At 43.2% G+C, this 24917-nt stretch overlaps 2 protein-coding genes across 3 annotated transcripts; one reads left to right on the top strand and one right to left on the bottom strand.

The window, feature by feature from the left end:
* Positions 1-2019: 2019 nt before the first annotated feature.
* LOC120441803 (zinc finger protein OZF-like) lies at positions 2020-6831 on the top strand. Its single transcript, XM_039617228.1, has 3 exons — positions 2020-2039; positions 3423-4352; positions 5769-6831. Exons 1-3 carry the CDS (start codon positions 2022-2024, stop codon positions 6342-6344), a joined length of 1524 nt encoding a protein of 507 aa, XP_039473162.1. The 5' UTR covers positions 2020-2021; the 3' UTR covers positions 6345-6831.
* Positions 6832-11331: 4500 nt separating this feature from the next.
* Positions 11332-24489, bottom strand: LOC116323496 (zinc finger protein 708-like). 2 transcript variants are annotated; one of them, XM_031743841.2, is made up of 4 exons: positions 24420-24489; positions 21972-22074; positions 15609-16289; positions 11332-12827 (listed from the first exon to the last, which is right to left on the bottom strand). In XM_031743841.2, exons 2-4 carry the CDS (start codon positions 21990-21992, stop codon positions 12408-12410), a joined length of 1122 nt encoding a protein of 373 aa, XP_031599701.2. In that variant the 5' UTR covers positions 21993-22074; positions 24420-24489; the 3' UTR covers positions 11332-12407. The 2 variants fall into 2 exon arrangements, 1 of the variants encoding a protein (XP_031599701.2); XR_005614247.1 differs by lacking the exon at positions 11332-12827 and adding an exon at positions 14366-15189.
* Between the last annotated feature and the right edge of the window lie 428 nt (positions 24490-24917).

Below are 24917 nucleotides of genomic sequence, written 5' to 3'. Positions count from 1 at the left end.
GATGAACCCACCGAGCATGTTCTGTTACACTGTCAGAAATCTGAGGCTGGAGGAAGCAAACTTATTCAAATCTCATAGTAACCGAAGTTCAATATGGAGTCGTATTTGAGTTCCTCCACACCAGCAGGTGGCGGTAAAACACCTATTAACGTTCGACAACGCCAGAAAACAGAAAGAGGAGGAGGAAGGAGAGGTCTGGCTTCATCAGGCAGGAGTTTCACTCGTTTTGTGGCTCATCTAAAGGTAAGCACCGGCCTAAATTTAATATGGGCTCAGTTAATGCCGAGTTTAACTCCTGAAGAGGTGTTCTGCTGCTCTCCTCGGTGCTGCCGCTGTTCCGCATCAACTACTGATGGTCAGACTGGGAGGTGTGGGAGGTGCCCACAAAGCAGAAAAATACAAATAGTAATTAAAGAAAACACCGAATATTTCGTCTTTAAAATGCTTTTGGTTTTTAACCCCACACAACAGTCCGCCATCGCGCTGTTTTTCACAGAAAAGTCGCTTTCGAGACCGCGGTCAAGTCAGCCGCAAAGCTACAGACCGATGTAGGTGTCCGCGCAGATGCCTGTTTAGAAATGAGCCAAGGTCCATTAACTGCTCGGTTCTTTCCATTACTATTATTCTTCCCACACTCCTTTTATCATTTGACGATGGTCAGCTCTGCACCTAAAGAGACAGAACCCGGTGCCTGCTATCTGCAGAGACCAGCTGGAGGTTTAAGAGGAGGTTGGATACTTAGTGTTGTGCCAGAAAGTGATTTCCAATGTTTCAGTGTGTTTTTTATGTGTAATATCTTTACCTGTGTTGGTAAATGGACTTAGGTGAACAGGGTTTACGCAGGGGTTGTATATAAAATTTAAAAATGACCTGTTTTTCAAGTATCTTTATAACTCTTTGTTGCTGTACTTACATTATAACCAGTAGTGCCTGTTTGTCCACTTAAAATATGTTTACAGAACTATTGTTATATTTGTTGCAATTTCTGCTGTCCTCTGGCCAGATTACTCTTAAAAAGACATTTTTAATATCAACAAGATTCTTTTTAACTGGATAAATAGAGGATATAAAAGTCACTGCCAAACACTGATTGCAGCTTCTACCTTGTTACAGGAATGTTGTTTGTGGCTCAAGATGACTTGATATCATTCATGAGGGGTACATTTAACATATGTTTCACATATGTCGCATAACACACATAACTAGTTATTGATAGCAGTTTAAATACAAGCAATCACCTTTTGGCAAATACCGGAAATCAGGTTTTGGCAGACGATCATTTTTTTTGGCACAACACGGCAACCGAGCACAAGCAGCAGGAGAGACGAGACAAAATAAAATACATAACAGTGATACAGAAACACATTTTTGTGCCCTTTTTCCCTCTGTAACCTTGATGGAGTACAATAGTTTTAAAAATGGAGGCACACCTGTGCTCAGGGTGAAGGTGGAGGATGTTTGTTCCCCAGCCTTGCACTTTGGGGTCTGTTAGTCAGAAAGTGAAGCATCCAGTTGCTGGTCAGTATAGAGTAGTTTGATGGCGAACTTAGAGGAGAAGGTGGTATTCTAATGAGCTGTAATGAAAAAATAGCATTTAGATGTAAATGCTTCTTCCTATTTGAGTCCAGTGATGATGAGGGTGGGATCAAAATGGAGTAACTTTGTGACAAAGCTGGACAGCTGTTGTTCTGAGGGTTGGGAGAGAGTCTGTCTCTGTGTGTGTCTGCATTCACTTTGTTCCTCTAACAGAAAATCAATGTGCAGATGTTGATTCCTGCAGTGACTGTTGTTCTTCAGCCTGTAGAAACCATCCTGCAGCTGCTGGAACAAATCACTCTTTTTAATGTTTTCTATTTAGAAGATTATTTTTATTTTCTCTGCTTGTTTTTGTCAGGGATCAAAATGGTGTCCTAATCCTTAAAGTTCTGTTTTGTGTCCCAGCAGGAGGAGGAGAGTCTGACGGAGCAGCAGAGGAACATTTTCAGCCGTTTGGACTCAGCTCAGTCACTACAGAGGAAACAATGAGCTCAACACAAAACGTGAGAAAAATATCTCAGTATATCACAGTACTGTGCGTAAGTCTCAAGCCTCATTTCTTCATATTTTGCTTCCAAGGACCCAGACATTCTTGTAGTTTTATTGTGGTCTTCAGCATTTTGTGCAACATCTGAATGCCATGTCCTTAAAAAGTAAATTAAAACAAAACAGAAAAGTGGTCCAATGTAGACTCCAGTGAGGAAAGCTAGAGTGTCACAAGTCTGCCACAACTATGCATTGTCATTTGAGAAAAGTTCAGGTGGAGGATGATTGAAGAATATTAGAATAGTTCCCAGTTAGAAGAGAGCAATATTTTTCCCTGAAATTCCCATCCCTTATTAGTAGGGACGGTCCAGTAGAGTCACCTCTTAGTCGACTAAATGAGGAAAAAATATTAGACTGACTAATCTAAAACTAAGAAACATTTAGATATTAAGTTAAATACAAAAAAATTTAAAGTCAAAGCTAATAACAAGCCATTGATCACATTCTTCAACAATAAATCCAGCAGTTTAACTGTGCCGCACCTCACATCATTCATTATCACTATTGCACATTATACTCCAGACAGACAAGGACAAACCAATATTAAATATGGTGTGAAAACACGTTACTGCCAAAGATGTTCACGTATCACTAAAACACGACAAACTAATATCCAAAAAATGAATAAACTGAGACTGAAAAGAGCGTTGCATTGTGCCGTGCGTTATGAATGATGCACCTGGTTTCAAAGTTTATGACGACTGCTTTGATAAAAATTAAAATCTAAAATAACAAAACGATTAATACTCCTCCAGCTTATCCAGTCAAAAACTGAACCTTTCCCAGGTCGGCCAGTAGGTGGCCTCCTCCCAGACGTGCCCAGCTGGAACACCGTTCAATGTGGAGGAGTCGCGGCTCTACTCTGAACCGCTCCTGAATCACTGAACTCACATCCACCTTTTGGAGAAAGCTCATTTCTGCTGCTTGTATCTGTGATCTCATTCTGATAGTGTTAAAAAAGGATGAGACTTATATTAAACAGATTAGATTAAGTGACTAATAAGTCTGGTACAGAGTGGTGACGACAGTGGGTACTCATTACCCTTTTTGTAATTAGCATTGCTGCCAGATGTACATTCTTGTTTCAGCGTCAGATGTACAAGGCTCTATTATTAGAAGGAGTTTGAAGTTTAGCTTAGGTTGAATCAGTGACCTTTAACTGGCTGTCAGCATGAAAGGTTGTCTGTTTGTATGTGTTAGTCCTGCAGTAGATCAGTGACGTTTCCACAATATACCCCTTAATTCTCCACTACAACCCTGTAGTTGATAATTGGCGGATGGATGGATGTTCCATAATTGCGTTTCACTCATTACCTCATTTTGTATCTCTGTCACTGCAGGACCAACATGGAGCGGGAAGTCAGCGCTCTCAGGAGGCCGACAAACCTCACAGAAGAAAGGGAGAGAAAAAATACAGCTGTGATGAGTGTGGGAAGTCTTTCACACACATTAGTAGCCTAAAAAGACACCTTGTCTTCCACAGTGACATTAAACCATACAGCTGCGATCAGTGTGGGAAGAGTTTCACCCAGAAAAGCAGCTTGAGCATGCATAAATTCATCCACAGCATTAAACCATACAGGTGCGACGTGTGTGGAAGGTCTTATACTCGATCTGGACATTTAAAAAGTCATCAAGTCATCCACAATAGATTCAAACCATTCAAGTGTGACTTGTGTGGAAAGTCTTATACTCAAGCTGGACATTTAAAAAATCACAAAGTCATCCACAGTGGAGTGAAACCATTCAGGTGTGACTTGTGTGGAAAGTCTTTCACTGAGATGAAGAGCCTAAAACGACACGAAGTCTTCCACACCGGAGCTAAACCATTCAGCTGTGATCAGTGTGGGAAGTGTTTCACCCGCAAAGAAGGCTTGGAAAATCACAAGCTCATCCACAGCGGAGTTAAACCATACAGCTGTGATCAGTGTGGCAGAGCTTTTACTTGCAGGAAAAATTTATGGATTCATCAAATTACCCACTCTGGAATAAAGCTATACAGCTGTGACGTTTGTGGAAAAACGTTTAGTCATCTGGGGAGCCGAAATAAACATCTGCGCATTCACACCGGGCAGGATGTGTGCTGCTGTGATCTGTGTGGCAAACGCTTTGTTACATACAGCAACTTACAAATCCACAAACTTACCCACACTGAGGAGAGACCTTATAAATGTGAGCTGTGTGATAAGGCTTATAAAGCTCCAAATTCCCTGAAAGTGCACCAGAAGAGTCACACCAGAAAGAGACTGTACAAGTGCAGTTACTGTGACGTAAGTTTTTTGGTTTTTTTTAATCTCGTCATTTTAGGCTGGTTGTTTGGACCGACCGCTCAGTAAACTGTATTACGTAATGCATGTAAATGCAGCACTGGGGCCCGCCCCCTAGGGGGGGCGCAGAGTCATTGCGGGGGGGCGTGGTATGAAAAAAAAGAAAAAAAAAAAGAGCGCTTGGACACTGTGGACAGGTTTTTGACAGGGCTCCCACACAAACGCAAAGCAGGAGATGAAGCATCGCCAAATATGTTTCCAAACCAACTTCCTTCCAAGCCAAAGACAGGAAAATATGGTGAAGCATATCTTCCCTTTGGCTTCACCTGCACAAGTGCCAAGGTAGGTCTCCCCTGCAAAATTAGTTTCCCTGCGTCGGGAGCAGCGCTGGGCTCTCCAAATCACAGACAAACAGTATCCCACATTCTTGATTTTTAGTTCACAAACACTTCTTGTAATAACTAACTACTCCTGACATTTTGGAGATGTTAGCTCTTTATACAGTAAAGTTACAGCGGGATACAAATAATATCAGGCTGATCCTGCCGTAATTTGTTCCGTGAAAAGAGGCACATACCTTTGACGTTGCGTGACGAACTCTGTAATCCTCGTCCACACATAAACGCAAAAAAGGAGTTTTAAATAATCTCCGTTTTCGGTGAATCGCAACGCCGTTTACGTGTTGACGAAAGGCCCAAACGCATAGAAACAGCTGAGTTTTCAAAAATACCCGTGTAGGTGTGGACGTAGCATAAAAGAGTTAGTAGTATATTTTATTACTACCTGTAATTTATTGCCGTTTACTTGTATTTGCTTAATTGTTTACTAAATGTTTGAGGTGTGAAATAAACCGCAATGGAGTTTGTAAAGAAAATATGGGTGTGTGTGTTTGGAGGATGTGTTTGTGCGGGGGGGGCGCGAACATTTTTCTTGTAAAAAAGGGGGGCCTGGCAAAAAAAGTTTGGGAACCACTGTTTTAGATAAAGCACTGATGATAGGATTGTATGATTGTTTGATTTGCAGTGTAATATCAGAACTGTTAAAGTATTTGTTTGGACTAATATGTTAGTGTTAGTGTAATATTGCAGTTGTATTAGCTTGATACTCATTAGTATTGTTGGATTATTAGTATTATACTATTGTAGTAACTGATTGGACTTGAAGTATTTTGGTGGTAGTATTGAAGCACTGGCGTGGCAGGACTGTAAATTACATTAGTACTGTGTTGCAGTGATATTTGGTGGTAGTACGGTACGGTGGTACTGTTGTAGTGTTGTGGTATTATTGCAGCATTATGTACAGGTACTATAGTAATAAATTAGTGTTGTGGGACAGAGATGCTTTTCATTTTAGGCGACGTTCAGGATACAAATGTTGAGGGGATTCCCTGACTTACACTGTCTTTGTGTCTTTGTTTAGAGGCAGAGCGACACAGATGGATCCAATTCTCAGCCCTGTTGTCACTGTGGTGCTGTGAAACCGTTTTGTTGTGACCTTTGTGGAAAAGCTTACAAGAAGAAAAAAGGCCTGATATGGCATCAACGTAGACACACTGGACAAAGACTGAACTACTGCAAACAGTGTGGGAAAGGCTTCCCCACTCCAAGTGCATTAAAGCAACATGAACTCTTCCACAATGGTGTCAGAAAGCACATCTGTGACCAGTGTGGGTCATCCTTCATCACTACAGGTGACCTTAAAGTGCATAAACGCATCCACACAGGGGAGAAACCATACAAATGCAGCCACTGTAACAAAAGCTTCTCACATTCAAGTAATCGTAACATTCACGAACGTGCACACGAGGAAGAGAACTACATGGTTTATCAGCATGATCTTGCAGAACTGAAATCAGTGGATCGCAATGAATCTGAAGAGACAGAAAGATCCTTTTCTGGTTTCAGGGTCAGACTTAAAAACCTTGAGATCAGGCTCCACAGAGTTCAGGTGGAATCTTCTGTAAAGAGTGTCAGCGGATGTCACACTTGGATCTGATGAGGTAGCTCTGAATCCTGAATCTTAAATTAAATTTCGGATGAAAACGGTATGTCCAGAAGAACAGAATATACTCAATGATTGAGCATGCATCCAGACACTACTGTCTGTACTTTATTCTATTTCTGTTGCGTTGTCTCAGTGAAGACACCCATGAATGCCTCATGTTCACCAAACTAACTAATACTAAAACTAAGGATATTTCCTCTGTATTGTTATTGTTATTATTGTTATTGTTATTAAGTGCTCTGTGGCAGAGAAGAGGGCTCCGCTGAGGGCGGTGAAGGCTTCCCAGAGCGTTGTTGGCAGCAGCGTCCCCGCCACAGCAGACACACACACCTTCTGTTCTTCCTTTTACCACACTGTAAACATGCTTCTTCTTATACTGTAAATATGTTTGTGTTTATATTGTTGCCTCTATCTGGAAGTTGAGTGCAGAGCTCACTCAATGTACATGCATGTGCTGGAATGACAATAAACACCTTAAACCCATGAATGTGCCTCTGTCTGCTCTGACACTCTTCAGTAAGCAGTGTTTTGCACGAGTGGAACGTTTGATTCCAGCTGGAGACACAAATCCTTTCAGGGGTATTACAGTTTCGTCTCATGTATAGGGCACACACAGAGCAACTTTATTATTACACTAATAATATTTTTTTTCTAAACGTAAATGCCCATTAAAAAAAACTATATTTAAATAATGAAAGTAAGTTTAATGTTCACTGTATTTCAGTTTAGTTCTGTTCCTGCATTGCAGAATGAGCAGCTACTCACAAACATTTAATCTCACTTCATAGCCGTTCTGTTCAAATGACAGCCTCATTGATGAGGTGACAGCTCACCCAGTGGTTCTCCACTCTTATATGACCTGTATGAATCAACACTGCAACAACACATTGGGCAACAACACGGTGGACTTTTGGAGAACCCAGTCTGTCCCGTGCACATCAGCCACGATGCAGGACAGGAGAGAGGATCAACAGTGCTGATCTACCTGTACAGGTAGGAAATATCTCTGCAGAGTTCTTACGTCCCGGATATAAACTGTTTAAACTTGGGATTTTTTTTGCATGCAGCAGAGCATAGCACAAGAGTGTCATTCAAACTTTATTGAGTACCTGGGATGTACTCTGTAGTCCATCTTCAGAACTTTGTATTTTTCACACAGCAGCTTTAATCAGTCTGACTCTCTGAGCACTGACTTTTCATTTCCTAACTCCTGTGTTATTGTAGGGTTTACCTTACAATATAAAGCACCTTGAGGCAACTGTTGTTGTGATTTGGCGCTGTGTAAATAACATTGAACTGAATTGAATTATCAACTCGCTTTGACATCTTTGCTTCCTCCCAGGAACAACTGGGATGTGTCTACCATGAACCACGTGGGTCTCTGCTCCCTGATCTGTTTCCTGTGTTTGGAAAGAGTTCCAGCTTCATCACGGAGTTTCTCTCGGTTTGTGGGCTCATCTAAAGGTAAGCACCGAGCTAACTTTACTGTGAGTTCAGTTCATGTTGAGTTTAGCTCCTGAATGAGGTCTTCTGCTGCTCTTCTCGGTGTCTGTTCACAGTTTATTGTGAACACGTTGAGAGAAGAGTGAGAGAGTGTTTGGAGAAAAACACCAACTAATCATTAGCTCAGCATGCTGGGAGAAGTTGAGCGTTTGCTGGCAGAAAGTTGGAGCAGAAAAGTCTTTTCATTGTCCCTGCAGCTGTTTTTCTGCCTGCACCAAACCTCTACAGCCTCATTTCTATTTAAGTGATAACAGGAAATCAGAGCGATCTGCTGCAGTATCAGGGTCACAATAAACTTTATTGTCCTGCTGCTGTGGATGAACAAATAATGAGTCTCTATAAATGTATTGTAATGTGAGTTTTTTTGTATCCTTGAATCAACAATACTGTCAGTTTGAGATGCTGTTTACAGACATGCGGGTTTCACGTGAGGAGAACTAAGGGCAAACTTTATATAACACCACTCCACATCTGTCTCTGCTTAAACAGCTGCAGCCAGTTTACTTCATCATATTGAGCAGCCAGACAACATGAAAATATACTCCTAATGAGCACTCTGGTTGTTCCTGTGAGAAGCTGATTCTGTATTCACAGTTGTGATCAGAGGTTTACATCCACTCATCATGAGCACGAGTTTCATGGTAGTTTTGGACTCATGACTTCTTTGAACTGTTCTTTTTCCAGAATGGAATGATTGTACAGCAGATATCTTTAATGAACAAACAAGAATCCATGCATTTTGTATTTTCTCTAATTGACACAGATTCAAAAGTATGCATACGGGCTCAGATATATACATATACCGCCACTAGTATTTGATTTAATATCTGATAGCAAGTTGCACCTCGACCAGATGTTTTTGGTAGCCATCAGTAAATCTTGGCTGGATATTTGACTACTCTGAGAAATTTCCCTGTGACACGTTTTCAACAGTTACATTATAAAAGTACCGTAATTCCCGGACTACAGAGCGCACCAGATTAAAAGCCGCATGCTCTAATTTTAGAAAGAAAATCAATTTTGTACTTGTACAGGCCGCACAGGATTTTAAGCCGTATGCGTTTATTTAGAAATATTACACATGAGGATTTTTAACGTTTAATTTAATCCGTAAGGTAACCTAAACATGGTAACATAAACGTTATGGTAACATACAAAAATACATACTGCAAATACTTATTTTCCTTGAACAGCGCCTGTAACACGGTTACCTTTAAGTATACGTACGTATCGGTAACACACAAATTACATTGCTTATGGGTTTTTTTATGGAACAGTGCACAAACAACATTACAACGTCTCTTTTTTTTTTTTTTTTTGTCTGTCCCATTTGGTTCTTAAGCCGTCAGAATTGTTGTCTGAAGACCAACAAGGATACCAAATGGATTTATTTTGCCAAATGGATCATCATGGCATTGCCGTATTGGTCCATTTGATCAAACTTTGTTGTTATTATTTATTTTATTTTCAGTTGTTACAGATGGGACAGACATGACTGGGGGATAGGAAAGGGAGAAAGAAAGAGAGGAAGGAAAAGAAAAACAGAAGGGAAAAGGGACAGTGAGAAAGGGCACTTATAAAGACAAAGAGAAAGAAAAAAAAAAATCTCCTGGATCACCTGTTGAGAGAAAAGAAGAGAAGACAAGCAAAAAAAACCAAACAAAAACAAAGCAACATACTAAACACAACACCATCACGTTAATCTAGCTGAGTGCGAACAGCAGTAAATACTAAATATTGAAAGTTGTTGTGCAGCACGCAGGACAGACAGCGCACAATGTGCTTTGAAGTAGCAGCTAAGAAAGGTGTAGTTTATGTCTCACGAACAGTGAACACCCGTGTGCACACCTGTGTGGATCAACGCACTTGTATACAAAAGGTTTTCCCATGTAACGGTCTGCTAGAGGGTGTGGAGGCCCATAGCCCCGTCCCCAGGGCATGAAGCAGGCATGGAGGAGATCCAGGCTCCAGACATCCAGAGGACCCAGAGTGCGAGAGCCCAAGGAGCACCACCGGAGGGGCATCCGTGCCACCTTCCTGGGAAGGGCTGAGGAGATCCCCAGACGAGGGGTCACCCAGTAGCCACGGAGCAGAAGCCAGAGGGGCTGCACCGGCGTGCCCGCCGGCTCTGCCGGCAGCCAGCTGTGCCAGAGTGAACCGAGTTGCAGGCCCGAGGCCGGAGGCCGAGGGCCCCTTGCCCGGAAGAGGCCTGACCGGCGACAGGCATCGGGCCCCGCCAAGTAGCCACGGGGAGTGAGCGGTGCATACCTGGCGCCCAGCCCGGACACCAAGAACCACCAATGCACCAACCCCTGAGGGCATCAGCCACCAGCAGGGAGTGTGGTGAGGGGAGATAGGCCTCCACACTTGGAGGGCCTGGGAGTACCAGGAGGTGGAGTCTAAGACCCGACCTGACATATAGACACAGACAAACAGGCACACACAGACATAAACATGCTTTCCCACCCTCATGCACACATATACAAACACTCAGCACTCACCCAACGTAGGGATAGACATACATAGACATGTACACACAATCATACTCCCCAAACATACTCTATGCCCTGGGTCCAGGTACCCTCGCCCCCAGAGGGGAAACGGCACCAGACCCAAGAGATGTGACCCTTTCCCCGGGGTGGAGGCAAGCAGACCGCCCCAGGCTCCGCAGCAGCAGGGGAGGCCAATCAGACAGCCAACACCTCCTCCCAGCCCCCGCCCGATGGCTAGTAGAGAACGGGGTGTGTGAAGACCCCATACCTCCTCCTCCCGCTCATGTGTAGTGTTGCTGCGTGTTGTTCTAAAGTGCATTTAAAACAAGGGAGGGCATGGTGCTGCTGCCAGAGAGCAGCAGGTGTTAGCACGGCCCCTCCCGAGAACCCTCAATGTCTACATGGATTTAAAATTGAGAGGTGGGCACCGGCGCCAGAGGCGCCTGTAACACGGTTACCTTTAAGTATACGTACGTATCGGTAACACACAAATTACATTGCTTATGGGTTTTTTTATGGAACAGTGCACAAACAACATTACAACGTCTCTTAACAACCGGTAAAAATATATACCGTATATATACTACTTATCAATTTTATTGGTCTACTGTTACCAGGCAAAATGTTTTTGGCCGCATGAAAAAAAAAATGCATTAGCCACACGTCAGTATAAGCCGCAGTGTTCACAGTGTGGGAAAAAAGTAGCGGCTTATGACCTGAAAACTACGGTAAGTAGCAGTAGGATCTCTCCCTCTATTTTTATAGTCTGTTAAACATTCCTCTGATCATGTCTCTGACTCGAATAAACAGTCCTCACCTGAAAAAGTTTGCGCAGAAGAAGAGTTACATGCCTCACCTTTGAGCGTGCTCAGTGATTGACTTTATTAACCACCGATAATCAAATGGCAGATAACGCTGAGTGGGATGGGAAAGCCTGGCTATGTGGTACAGCCATGTGGTCAGTTAAAACATTAACACAGACATTCTTTGTATTTTTTTAATGAAAATGAATCCTTTTGACATCTTAAACACATCATCTTTGAACTCTATTACCTTATTTATTTGTCAAATTTAATGTCAGAGCTTCTAATGAGCTGAGTGGAGAACAGCCAGGTGTCCTCCTCTGATAAACAGTCACTCTAAATGTAAACATGTTTCCATTTCTCACTTTTTCCTCACTCTTTACATTGAAATACAGCAAGTGTAACCATGGCTCAATGTATTTGTTCTCAAAAATGACATGATGACTTCAAGGTTGTAGAAACCAAAGTAGCTCAAACTAGACATTTAAAAATGTCTTAATTATAAAAACCTTTATTCTGATGGTGTGGTCATAAGTTCGCTCCCTGATGAAGGCTTGTATGGCAGGGGTAGGGAACGCCAGGCCTCGAGAGCCTGCAGGTTTTAGATGTGTCCTTGATCCATCACAGCTGATTTAAATGGCTAAATTAGCTCCTCAACATGTCTTGAAGTTCTCCAGAGGCCTGGTAATGAACTAATCATTTGATTCAGGTGTGTTGACCCAGGGTGAGATCTAAAACCTGCAGGACACCGGCTCTCAAGACCTGGCGTTCCTTATCCCTGTTGTAAGGTGAAACACACAAGAGGGTAAACATTAAGTTCCAAAGAACACCTCCAACAAGAACACTAAATACAGGAAGTTCTCCTTCTGTTTCAAACTGCCCTTCACAGCCAAAGTTTATGTTAAGGCCAAAGTTGCGGTCCCAAAGTCAAACTGGAACCAGCTAACCGCTCTAACTGTGCTGCAAATAAATGCCAGTTCACCAGTCAGCTGCTACAGACTGAACATCTGTCATAATAATTTGCATATTAATGATCATGAAACTGTTTCCACAGCTTACTGTCAGGTCCTGGTGCCAATTCGAGTCATTACGCAACTGCTTTTTTTTAAGACTGTGGAAAACTGCAGTCATCCTACACTGAAGAGGACATGACGGATGAGTGATGAAACGCTCCTCCTACTGAAAACGCTGCATCCAGATGAACAGAATCAACTTTCTGGTGCAACAGTTTATTTCCAGAATGGACTATGTTTGGACTACAAACTGGGATTCCTGCTGCAGTTCTTGTTGGCATGCGTATGTTCATGACGGTTACGTTTATCTGACCGTGAAAACCTTTTGTCACAGTGTCTGCACTTGTATGGTTTCTCTCCTGTGTGGACACGTTCATGCACTTTAAGCTGATCTGCAGTGGTGAAGGATGACCCACACTGATCACAGAGGTGCTCTTTAACCCCACTGTGGATGAGTTCATGGCGTTTTAGTTTATCTGGTGTGGGGAAGCCTTTCCCACATTCTTCGCAATAGTGCAATTTGTGTCCAGTATGTCGACGATGGTGCATCATTAGGTTTGTTTGCCAGTTGAAAGTTTTTCCACAAAGGTCACAACGAAACGGTTTCCCACCACCACAGTGACGGCAGGGTTGAGATCTGGATCCATCTGTGTCGCTCTGCTTCTAAACAAAGACACAAAGACAGTGTAAGTCAGGGAATTCCTTCAACATTTTATCCTGAACGTCGCTTGAAATAAAGAGTATCTTTTTTTTTTTTTTTTTTCTTTCTTTTTAAACCTGTCCCGTTTGGTTCTTTTGCCATCAGAATTATTGTCTAAAGGCGAAGAAAGATGCCCAATGGATTTACTTTACCAAATGGACCATCCCAGCCTTGCCGTAATGGTCCATTTGATTCACCTTTTATTGTTTATTTTATTTTCACTTGCTGAATACGGGACAGACTTGCCTGGTGGAAAGAAAGGGGAGAAAGAAAGAGGGAAAGAAAACCAGCTGAGAAGAGGGACGGGGAAAAAGGGCAAAAAACAAAAACCAACAGAATAAGCAGACAAAAAATACATATATCGATCACCTGGATCACCTGTTGGGAAAGAAAAAAGAAAGCAAGCAGAAGAAAACGAGAGTAATAAACAAGATCACAATGATCTATGGGAATATGACAGTAAATACTAAATATTAAACATTATTGTGCAGCACGTGAGATCGACAGCGCACAGTGTGCTTTGAGGTAAGAGCCAAAAAGGGTGTAGTTTGTGTGTGTGATCACCCGTGCGTACACCTGTGAGCATGAACGCGCTTGTTTTAAAAGGTTCCTTCATGTAATGATCTGCTAGAGGGTGTGGGGGCCACTGCCCGTCCTCCAGGGCATGAAGCAGGTATGGAGGAGATCAAAACTCCAGGCGTCCAGAGGCCCCAGAACACAAGAGACCAAGGAAGACCAACAGAGGGGCAGCCACTATCCCAGAAAGAGCTGAGGAGAGTCCCAGATGAGGGGTCACTCAGCAGCCGCGAGCAGAAGCCAGGGGGTTGCAGTGACGTGCCCGTGAGCTCCGCCGGCAGCCAGCTGTGCCTGAGTGACCGAGCCCGGGCTGAGAGGCCGAGGCACCCCACCCCAAGTGGCCCGAGCGAGCCCCAGGCTCCAGGCCCCGATAAGCAGCCGCCAAGGAGTGAGCGGTGGGTACCTGGGCGCCCACCCCGGACACAAAGAACCACCAACGCACCGATGTCTGAGGGCGTCTGCCACTGGCAGGGGGAGTGGTGGGGGGAGATAGGCCTCCAAACCTTGGAGGGCCTGAGATGTCCACAGAGAGGTGGCGTCTGATACCCGACCTGACATATAGACACAGACATACAGGCACACACAGATACAAACATCTATTCCCACCCTCATGCTCTCATATGCAATTACTCAACACTCACCCAACGTGGAGACAGACATAAAGAGACACTGTACACACAATCACACTCCCCAAGCGTACTCTAAGAACCGGGTCTAGGTACCCTTGCTGCGCCCAGACCCAGGTGGTGTTACCCTTTTCCCTGCGGTGGGGAGAAGCAGACCGCCCCGACTCCGCAGCAGCAGGGAGGCCCCACATTCCAGACCCCAGTCGGACGGCCAACTCCTCCTCCTAGCCCCCCCGCTCCAGCAGGCTGCAGAGAACGGGGGTGTAGGAAGACTCCAAACCTCCCTCCACCCGCTCATATGTAGTGTTGATGGATGTGTGTTCTAAGGTGCATTTAAAACCCAGGAGGGCATGGAGCTACCTGCCAGAGCAGCAGGTAAGCGTATAGCCCCTCCTGCTAGCCCTCAATGTCTACGTGTATAATAAAGAGTATCTCTGCCAACGTCCAATGACATTTTATTATATCTGAAAAAAGTTAAAGTTAACCCATCAAAGTATCAGTGCATGGGGTGAGTCTACATTTTTATTTAATCCCTTTTTTAAGTCTTAATAATAGAAGATAATCACATGAAACCAAATCTTTTTCAATCCCACATGCGGTTTCTCTGCACTTTGCACAGTCTGACCTTACTGCCGACAGTTGTTTCTCTAAGATCAGAACACACACTTGAGTGCTCCAGATCAGCAAACTGTGAAACTCTGCTTCTATAGAAACATCTGTGTGTGTTTTATATTTCTGATATTGTTGGTATGTTTCACAGATACAACTAAAGAAACGATAATGAACGACACTGGTTCATCCATTGAGTTAGGTGCCCTTCTGATGACTCTGTAATCTAGAGGTCAGTGTAATGTAGCTTTATAGGGAACTTCCAGGCCCTCCATACTTTGGAGGGCTATCTCCCCTCACCACACTCCCTGCCGGTGACTGATGCCCTCAGGGGTCGGTGCGTTGGTGGTTCTTGATGTCTAGGGCTGGGCGCTCAGGTATGTACCAGCTCACTCCCGGTGGCTACTTGGCGGGGCCTGGCGCCTGTTGCTCGGTCAGGCTTCTTCTGGGGCGTGGGGGGCCCTCGGGCCTGCGGCCTCTGGGCCTGCGGCTCGGTTCACTCTGGCACAGCTGGCTAAATAATAATAATGAAATAATAATAATTATGATGATAATAATAAAAACAAATCCAGTAACAGTGGTCAGGGTACAGTGACCAGACTGTAACCGAGTGTAAAAGCAGCCAGACAGCTAGTGTCCAAAGAAACACTTCAGACCTTCAGAAAGCTGGAGAGCTATTGCTCAAGGCAAACAAAAAAAAACAAAAAAAAACAACAACCTACAAGAAAGTTTTCTTTGAAGCAAACTATAAAGACACAAGGGCAGACATTACACTTTTGCACTGTAGTATAAACTTTTGGCATTACAAAAGTATAACAAACTCAAGTTGAAAGTCATAACTGAAATTAAACTAATTGCTCACATGCCAACACTTTAATGAGGAGCCTTGATCCAAAAAGGTTAAAATTACAAGAAAAACATTATAATACATACCTCACAGTAACTGCACTTGTAGAGTTTCTGTCTGGTGTGAATCTGTTGGTGGACTTTTACAGAACTCGGCGCTTTAAAAGTCTTCTCACAAAGGTCACATTTATAAGGTCTCTCCTCAGTGTGGGTAAATCTGTGGATTTGTAGTTGTTTGTATCTTACAAACAGTTTGCCGCACTGATCACAGCAGTATACATCCTGTCCAGTGTGAATCCTCTGGTGTTTATTTCGATTTTCTATGTGGCTGAAAGTTTTTTCACAGATGTCACAGCTGTATGCCTTAATTCCAGAGTGGGAAACTTGATGTTTCCTTAAGCTGCTGCTTTGCGTAAAAGCTCTGCCACACTGATCACAGCTGTAAGGTTTAACTCCTCTGTGGATGAGCTTATGCTTTACCAAGCCTTCTTTCCGGGTGAAACCCTTTCCACATTCATCACAGCTGTACGCTTTAACTCCACTGTGAATGACCTGGTGTGCTTTTAAGTTTCCAGGCTGGGTAAAAGACTTCCCACACAAGTCACATCTGAACGGTCTCTCTCCTGTGTGGATGACTTCATGTCTTTCTAGGAAATACTTCCGAGTAAAAGTCATCCCACACTCATCACAGCTGTATTTTTTCTCTTTCTTTCTTCTGTGAGGTTTGTCGGCCTCCTGAGAGCGCTGACTTCTCGCTCCATGTTGGTCCTGCAGTGACAGAGATACAAACAGAGGCAGTGAGTGAAATGCAGTCAAACATAAACTTTAAACTTCCTCCGTTAATACTAGTTTTAAACATGAGATTGGAGCATGCCAGTCACCAAACACCTTGTAAGATGTGCTTTTAAAACAACCTATATTTTAATAGTTTACATTTATTTAATGTGTATTAATGCTACAATGATAATAAATGTTTACCAGGTCTAAAGTTTTCCATGTTTTCTGTTGTAGTTCGACCATTTTAGTGTGGTAACATTTGTTAAAAAGAGATAAGACCTTTCCCTCAAATTTCACATTTGCCAAGTTCATTAGACCAACCTGACTGTTTCATGTGCAAGTTTAAGCTCATATCCCAGTCAAGAATGAATCCAAAGTTCCTCACAGTACTACCAGAAGCCAACACAGTGCCATAAAAGGTGTCCGTCTATTAAGTTTCTCAACCTAAGGACCGACATCACAAGGACATCTAATGCAGTCCAAGACAGTGGAGTCAGAGAACGGCTTGCCCCATATCATAATGTCCACTATAATATTGGTGTAAATTATTATGTGATATAAAAAAGTCATATCATTGCCATAGTAACTTAGTGCATTTACATTTACATTGCATTTAGTGAGAACGTGATGAGAACATGATTTAGCAACGCCAACAAAGCACAGTGCTTTGCAAAATATGCAAGACAGCTGTTCCTGCCAAAGGCAGAAACAACAAACTTCTTTCACCACTTATGGCAAAAATACAGTGCAGCAAACAAACAGACTGCGAAGGAGGAGATGCAAGCAGCTGGTGATGTGCCACCTAAATATAGATGAATGACTCAACTGAACATCACTGCAGCACTCACTAGTTACACTCAGTATAACAGGAAGAACAGACTGTGGGTGGAAATTACCGATTTGCACACACGGAGGTAAAGCTGGGCTTTAAACCGGATTTAACCACAGGAGTTAATAGCTTGAACAGCTACTGGTAGAGCATTTCGAACTAGCAAGAACTGGAAACAATTTGTAAAACAATGATATCTAATAAAGGTGGTAGTAAATGTCCTATGTAAATATGAAATGCTTATAACCGCGATGTTATGGCAGCGTTCGCAGCTGCACGAGCGTTCGCAGTGGCCCAGCACTCTCCACAACTTAGCGGCTTTCTTTTTATTTTGTGTATCTTTATTTCACTTCTCCTCCGATTAGCGGGGGGCACATGTGCAGTGCAGTAAAGCTGAACTGCTCACGGTTCTAAATCAACAAAACCAGCACACTTTCACTGACAATGACTGGGACTCAATCCCCCCTGAGATCCGAAGGAACGTGGACTCCAACTTCACCATACAACAGCTGAAGTGGCGTAGGCAACGGAGGCATAGGAAACAGAAGAGAGGGAAGAGAGCGGGGCTGAGAGCTAAGCTAGGTGCTAACCCACACTGAACTGCTATTCCGGGTCTCTTCCTCACCAACTCACGATCACTAAACAACAAGATGGATGAGCTACTGACTCTTTGACCATCTCTCTCTGTCCCTTATAAACTTCTAATCCAAAGACAAAGACCATCTGTAAAAACAGTATGAGTGTGGACCGTGGAAGCCACCACAGGCCAACAGGACTGTCTTTACAACACGTTTTGGAGTATATTTGCAGAAGGAACAAATTTGGAGGGCCACACAGCTGCTATACTCTCATATATCAACTTCTGTAGTAGGGATGGGTACCAGTATCCGGTGCCATTATGGCACCGGTTCTGACATAAACGATAGTAACCAGACCGAAAAGCAGCGCACATTTCGGTGCTTTATTTTTCTTGAGATGTCATACACTTTGAATTCTAGCCAATCATTTTACGTTTCCGAGGATAGTAGGCGGGGCCAGGTACGTACGTTCTTTTAGAGCAGAGCTACAGATTAAAAGTGCCCAAGGCAAAGCGGTCAAAAGTCTGGCTGTACTTCACAGCAAAAGATGCAAACTCAGCAGCCTGCAACAAGTGCTTTAAGCTGATACTGTGATACTGTCAAAGGAGGTAACACCTCAAATCTGATGAAACACCTGGCGACGCATAGCGTTTTTTTAAAAGCCGAGAAATGCGCCGTGTTTGATAGCTTGCTGCGAGACCTCACACCGAGCACATCTACTGCGGGTGTGGTGCCTGTTATCGGACCCGGAGTTAGCAACATCCCCCAAGAACCCGAAGACTAGAGTCCTGGCCCCTAGCCCTGCCAGCGCAGCAGAAATGATGAGGATGATGATGGCAGCAGCAGCCGTTCTTCTCTGGGTGAGTGGCTTCATGTTGTTCGTGTGTAATTTACGTTGAGTAGGCTAACCACGTTATTAAAATAATGCACATAGCAAACACCGTCGTAGTTACATGCGGCTGTCTTCTTGTTTGATAGAGTGATACCATATATGCCCTATAGCTGCAGAAGAGGCTAACATTGTTATCTTTTTACAAAAAAACCCCCAAAACAGCTAAACATGAGAAGCTTTAGGACAAATTTTGTGTTTTCCATTCCTTAAGCACCGGTTCGAGCACTGTTTCAAAAGTACCGGTTTGGCACCGGTATCGGATAAAACCTAAACGTTACCCATCCCTATTCTGTAGTGAGAGTTAACAACAACAAAGAAGCCATGGCTCAACAGTGAGGTGCGAGCTCTACTAAGAACACGTGACAGCGCCTTCAAACCAGGAAACCAACAAGTCTACAAAGAAGTAATCTCTGCTAAAGGGCATTAAACAAGCCAAGCGCAAATACAAACAGCGCATCGAGGAACACTTTAACACAAACAACTCCAGAAGCTTGTCAGGGGATCAAGACACTCTCTGGCTACAAAGGCAGTTGCACACAAACAAATTCCCCGGACATAACAACAATAACAATAATAATAATAAGAAGAAGAATAAGAAGAAGAAGAAGAAGAAGAAGAAGAAGAAGAAGAAGAAGAAGAAGAAGAAGAAAGAAGAAGAATGGATTACATTTATATAGCGCTTTTCGGGGCCCTCAAAGCGCTTTACAATTCCACTATTCATCATCACCTTACCTGACACCCTAAACCAGTTCTTTGTCCACTTTGACCAACAACAGTGACACCAACACCTATCCTGCTGTTTCAGAGAGGGACAACACCCCCATCCAGCTGGAGCAGCATCAGGTCAGAGCCACACTGTGCAGAGTCAACGCAAGGAAAGCAGCTGGTCCTGACAGTGTAGCCGGTAGAGTGCTTAAAGCATGTGCAGACCAACTAGCAGAGGTTTTCACCACCATCTTCCACCTCTCACTGCTACGGTCTGTAGTACCATCCTGCTTTAAGTCAGCCACCATCATTCCAGTGCCCAAGAAGAACACAGTGAGCTGCTTGAATGACTACTGTCCAGTTGCTTTAACACCCATAATCACCAAATGTTTTGAGAAACTACAGAGATTTAAATTTAGAAATTAGTTAATATTTTTCTAACACATCCCTGCAGACCTCGATCCATACCAGTTTGCATACAGGTCGACAGAGGACACCATAATAACAGCTCTTCACACAACCCTCACACACCTAGACAGTAACACCTATTTGAGAATGCTGTTTGTGGACTTCAGCTCTGCCTTCAATACAGTTCAACCCCACAAACTGGTTAATAAACTAAGCAACTTAGGACTCAGCAGCTCGCTCTGCAGCTGGATATTGGACTTCCTGAGTGATAGACCGCAGAACATCAGGATGGGAGAGCACACCTCCTCCACCCTCACTCTGAACATGGGCGTCCCACAGGGGTGTGTTGTCAGTCCCCTCTTATACTCACTTTTGACCCATGACTGTTCTCCAATTCACACCATTATAAAATTTGCTGACGACACCACCATCATAGGACTGATCGAGAACAACAATGAATCAGCCTACGGAGAGGAGGTTCAGCATCTGAAGTAATGGTATGACAACAACAACCTGCATCTGAACACAGCCAAGACCAAGGAAATGGAAATCAACTCCAGAAGAACAAAGCGATCTGAGCACTCCACCCTCTACATCAGGGGTGTCGAACTCCAGACCTCGAGGGCCGGTGTCCTGCAGGTTTTAGATCTCGCCCTGGGTCAACACACCTGAATCAAATGATTAGTTAATTACCAGGCTTCTGGAGAACTGCACGAAATGTTGAGGGGTAATTTAGCCATTTAAAATCAGCTGTGTTGGATCAAGGACACATGTAAAACCTGCAGGACACCGGCCCTCGAGGCCTGGAGTTCAACACCTGTGCTCTACATTGATGAAGAGGAGGTAGAAAGGTTAGAAAGCTTTAAGTTTCTCAGAGTCCACATCTCAACATATGTTACCTGGTCCTCAAACATTTCCCACCAGGTAGGAAAAGCACAACAAATGCTGTACTTCCTCAGTAAGCTGTGTCAAGCCCAAATACCTGAAAGACTGCTAATTAAGTTCTACCGCTGCACCATCGAGAGCCTTCTGACTTACTGCTGTAAACTCTGGTTCAACTGCTGTACTGTGGAGGACAAGGGGAACTTGCAGCAGATTGTGAGGGCGGCAGAGCGGGCACTTGGCATGTCATTAACTCCCCTCAGAGACATTTATACAGGCAGACTGCAGCAGAAAGCCAGTATCATCATCAAGGACCCCTCATACCCTGGACACTCACGTTTCCCCCCCCACAGGCTGTCAAATATGCACTACCTCCACCCTGATTGAAGGTTACATGTGCTATTACCACTCACTTGCACTGTATTTATATACATTTATAAACAGTATTTATTACAGTATAATACAACCAACTAAAGTGCTACCTCTATTTATACTGTATAACTGTATTTATTACAGTAGCAACCAGCATTATTATTATTGCTGTTTATTATTATCATTATTGCGGCTTTCTGATTTTAAATGTACAAACGTGTCAGCGTGACGTCATAACTGTTTCCTGGTCTGGCTGTTTGGGCCTCTTTGGCATCATAACGCTCTCTCATAGATTTCTATTCACACATATTACGTCTTGAATTTTTTCTTCTCATCCCCCTTTAAGTCAACTTTCTTATGATTGGCTGTTTGAGATGTGTCCTGATGCATGCTCAATCACCCAAGTATGAAAATCCCATGAAGTTGATTCTGTTGATCTTGACGTAGTGTTTTCAGACTGAATAAGTAACTTGGATGAGTGACGAAAAATTTCTCCCAGTGAAAATGCCCGACCAGATGAACAGACTCAACTTTTGTGTGTTTAAAGTGTTTAAAGTCTGAGCCTGTTTTATCTTTATTTATCTTATTCTCTTATCAGAAGAATCTGAATGTAAAAACCTATAAGCTGCCAACGAAGAGATGCCAAACTGTTTTTCATTCTTCTGGTAACAGTGACAGCAAAGACTTATCTTATTTTATCTTTAGAACAGAAGATAAGACAGAGAAAAACAAAGACGGCTGTAGAAGAAAGCTGTACCGTTCATTGGAAAAATGATTTATTGTATTTAAAAAAAATGTGGTTTCGATATGAATTTTGTTGCAGTATGCAGATAAATTTGATACTTTCATTTTTTTTAAATCTTGTCTTCAGTGATTTCTGAGTGTGAATGTAGATTCTGAAGGAGCACAGGACAAAAACAGGCTAAAGCTGCTGCTGACTGCTTTCTTTATTAACCCAGCAGCTGATGAAGTGCACACAGTTTCAGTAACTAGAATATTTTCCTCACCATCACTGTTGAGCTCATCATTTCCTCTGTAGCGGCTGAGCTGAGTCCAAACAGCTGAAAATGTTCCTCTGCTGCTCCATCAGACTCTCCTCCTGCTGATCAGCTGGGACACAAAACAGATCTGTGTTAGACTCCACTGAAAGCTCAGAGTGTCTCACATGTTCATCAGACAACACAGAGTGAAATTCGTGTGAGACCTGAGAGTTGTGATATAAGGTAACTTCAGGAGAAACTTCACAGGTGCCCAGTACTGTGAAATATTTCATTTTTCATCAGACAATTTTGAGTGAATCATGTTCAAGACACCATCATAAAAAAACGTGTCTATCGGTTGATAGACACGTTTTTGAATGAACCAGACACCAAACCAGTCTAAAGCCTTGGACAGGGAGTCCTTTCACAGCCAGCACCAGCATCCAGATTCAAAGCACGCTCAGCTGCAAAGATGAGAAACAGGAGCAGAGTAAGAGTGACCTTCATTGAGCTGACGTGACTGAGCAGAGCCTCCGTCTCTCTCATGCTCACTCCCAGTACGCTCAGCAAGAGAGACATTAAGCACAAGACAGAACCTAGAAAGATGTTGGTTTATCATTTATTATTTCACTAAAAAATACAATTTTCTTCTGTCACAGGGGCGGCCTATCCCAGCTACGATGTGGTGAGAGACGTGGTACACCCTGGACAGCTCCCCAGCCTGTCGCAGGGCTAACACAGAGACAGACGGCCATTCCCACTCACATTGACGCCCTTTTAGCTGTGAACTCCTTTGCAAACATAATTGGACATCCACAATATTGCACAGCTATGATAGAATGATTTGCTAAACCTGCTGTCCATTCTGCTGCCATTATGCATTAAAGAGCAGCTGCATGACATGCACAGGGCTGCGATGATGCCTCAAGTGACTCCAATAGTGCCCAAAGCGGCAGCGCCTCTTCCTGTAATCACCATGAAAATCTTTGGTTGGAAAAACCAGGAGGGGGTTTTAATCAAAGCTCCTGATCAAAAACTGGAATGTGAAGAAAAGTGAGCTTTGCAGCTACTCCAGCCACCACTGTTAACACGGTAAGAATCTACAGAAAAGCTACAGATGTTACTTTAAAATATGCAGATGAACTTTTAATTTAGTCTGTTTACCAAAAATGGGATTTCCAGCATTTGCCAAAATCGACTGCAGGAATTTAAACTGTTATAAATCTGTCACAAATATGTCAAACAGACCTGTTGTGACTAAGCCAGACAGAACATTCCTATTACAAGAAGAAGCAACCAGTCAGTCTTATACATCCTTTATGTATCTGTAAGAATTCTCGTTGACATGAAAAATCTCTGATAATCTAAAGTGGAGGGCAGCAAAAATACAGCATCACAGCTCTATAAACATACTTCAATGACCAAAAGGACTGGATTGATTAGAATGTAGGTGTAATAACACAGAGCCTTAAAGGCACTTGCAAACCAGGTGATTTCTTTATTTTATATATAAGCCTTGTTCACTAAAGTCTATTTACTGATACAAGTAAAGATATTAGACATAAAAACTCACAGAAACACCTGAAATCGTTGTCGCATATGATTAGTGGCTAACAGAGGGAGGATGAGCTGACTTATTGCAGCAAAAACTCGGGCTATAGAAAGTAGCGGAACATAGAAAACAATAGACGAGCCTGCTCTGTTTTTTCTCGTTGGAAGCAGAGGCGGATTCTACTCTCTCTCTCTGCTGGTATGAGTCAGTGTCACTTACCCAGCAGCCTCTATTAGCCGATAGGCCGGGATTCAGTGAGCGGATCTTCTATGTTGCTCTGTACAACCCACAACAAACGCAACAATGACCGTGTACACGCCCCTCTGTGCCCGCCTATCATAAACAGCAGCGGTAGCATCAAAGTCAGGCCCAGCCCGGATCCAAACCCGGCTGCAGCTGTTTAAGCAGAGACAGATGTGGAGTGGTGTTATATAAAGTTTGCCCTTAGTTCTCCTCACGTGAAGCCCGCATGTCTGTAAACAGCATCTCAAACTGACAGTATTGTTGATTCAAGGATACAAAAAAACTCACATTACAATACATTTATAGAGACTCATTATTTGTTCATCCACAGCAGCAGGACAATAAAGTTTATTGTGACCCTGATACTGCAGCAGATCGCTCTGATTTCCTGTTATCACTTAAATAGAAATGAGGCTGTAGAGGTTTGGTGCAGGCAGAAAAACAGCTGCAGGGACAATGAAAAGACTTTTCTGCTCCAACTTTCTGCCAGCAAACGCTCAACTTCTCCCAGCATGCTGAGCTAATGATTAGTTGGTGTTTTCTCCAAACACTCTCTCACTCTTCTCTCAACGTGTTGACAATAAACTGTGAACAGACACCGAGGAGAGCAGCAGAAGACCTCATTCAGGAGCTAAACTCAACATGAACTGAACTCACAGTAAAGTTAGCTCGGTGCTTACCTTTAGATGAGCCCACAAACCGAGAGAAACTTTGTGATCCAGCTGCAGCTCTTCTTCTCCTTCGCCCGCCTCTTCCTGTTCCTCTTTACATGCAGTTTACAAACAACGAATAGGTGCATTATCGCCACCAACTGGTGTGGAGAAACTAATGTAATTGAAGTTTGATCTCTGTGAGGTTTTTACTCATTTTCAGATTCCTGAGCTTTTCTGTTTTAAACTGTTCTCTTTAATCCGATGTGTGATCATGTGAGTGTCTCCTCTCTTCCAATTTATCCTGCATTGTTTTGAATCCTGAAAAACCATCTTTCCCCCCTTGCTGTTGACCTGTTTAAGCCGTCTCTTCCAGAGTTAATGAGCCAGTATCCAGGAGAACATCATGTTCATGTTCTATCTCTGTTTAAATGTCTGTTCTGTATTCTGAATGAGATCCCTTCTCCTTATAGACCAATAACTATCACTGAGCTTTTTCTCTGCCCTAAGCTACAATAAATGACTCTC

Source organism: Oreochromis aureus, linkage group 9 (genome assembly GCF_013358895.1).
Source record: "Oreochromis aureus strain Israel breed Guangdong linkage group 9, ZZ_aureus, whole genome shotgun sequence".
NCBI lineage: Eukaryota > Metazoa > Chordata > Actinopteri > Cichliformes > Cichlidae > Oreochromis > Oreochromis aureus.
The sequence above is the reverse complement of the archived record's forward strand: the minus strand, read 5'-3'. Positions and strand labels throughout refer to the sequence as shown.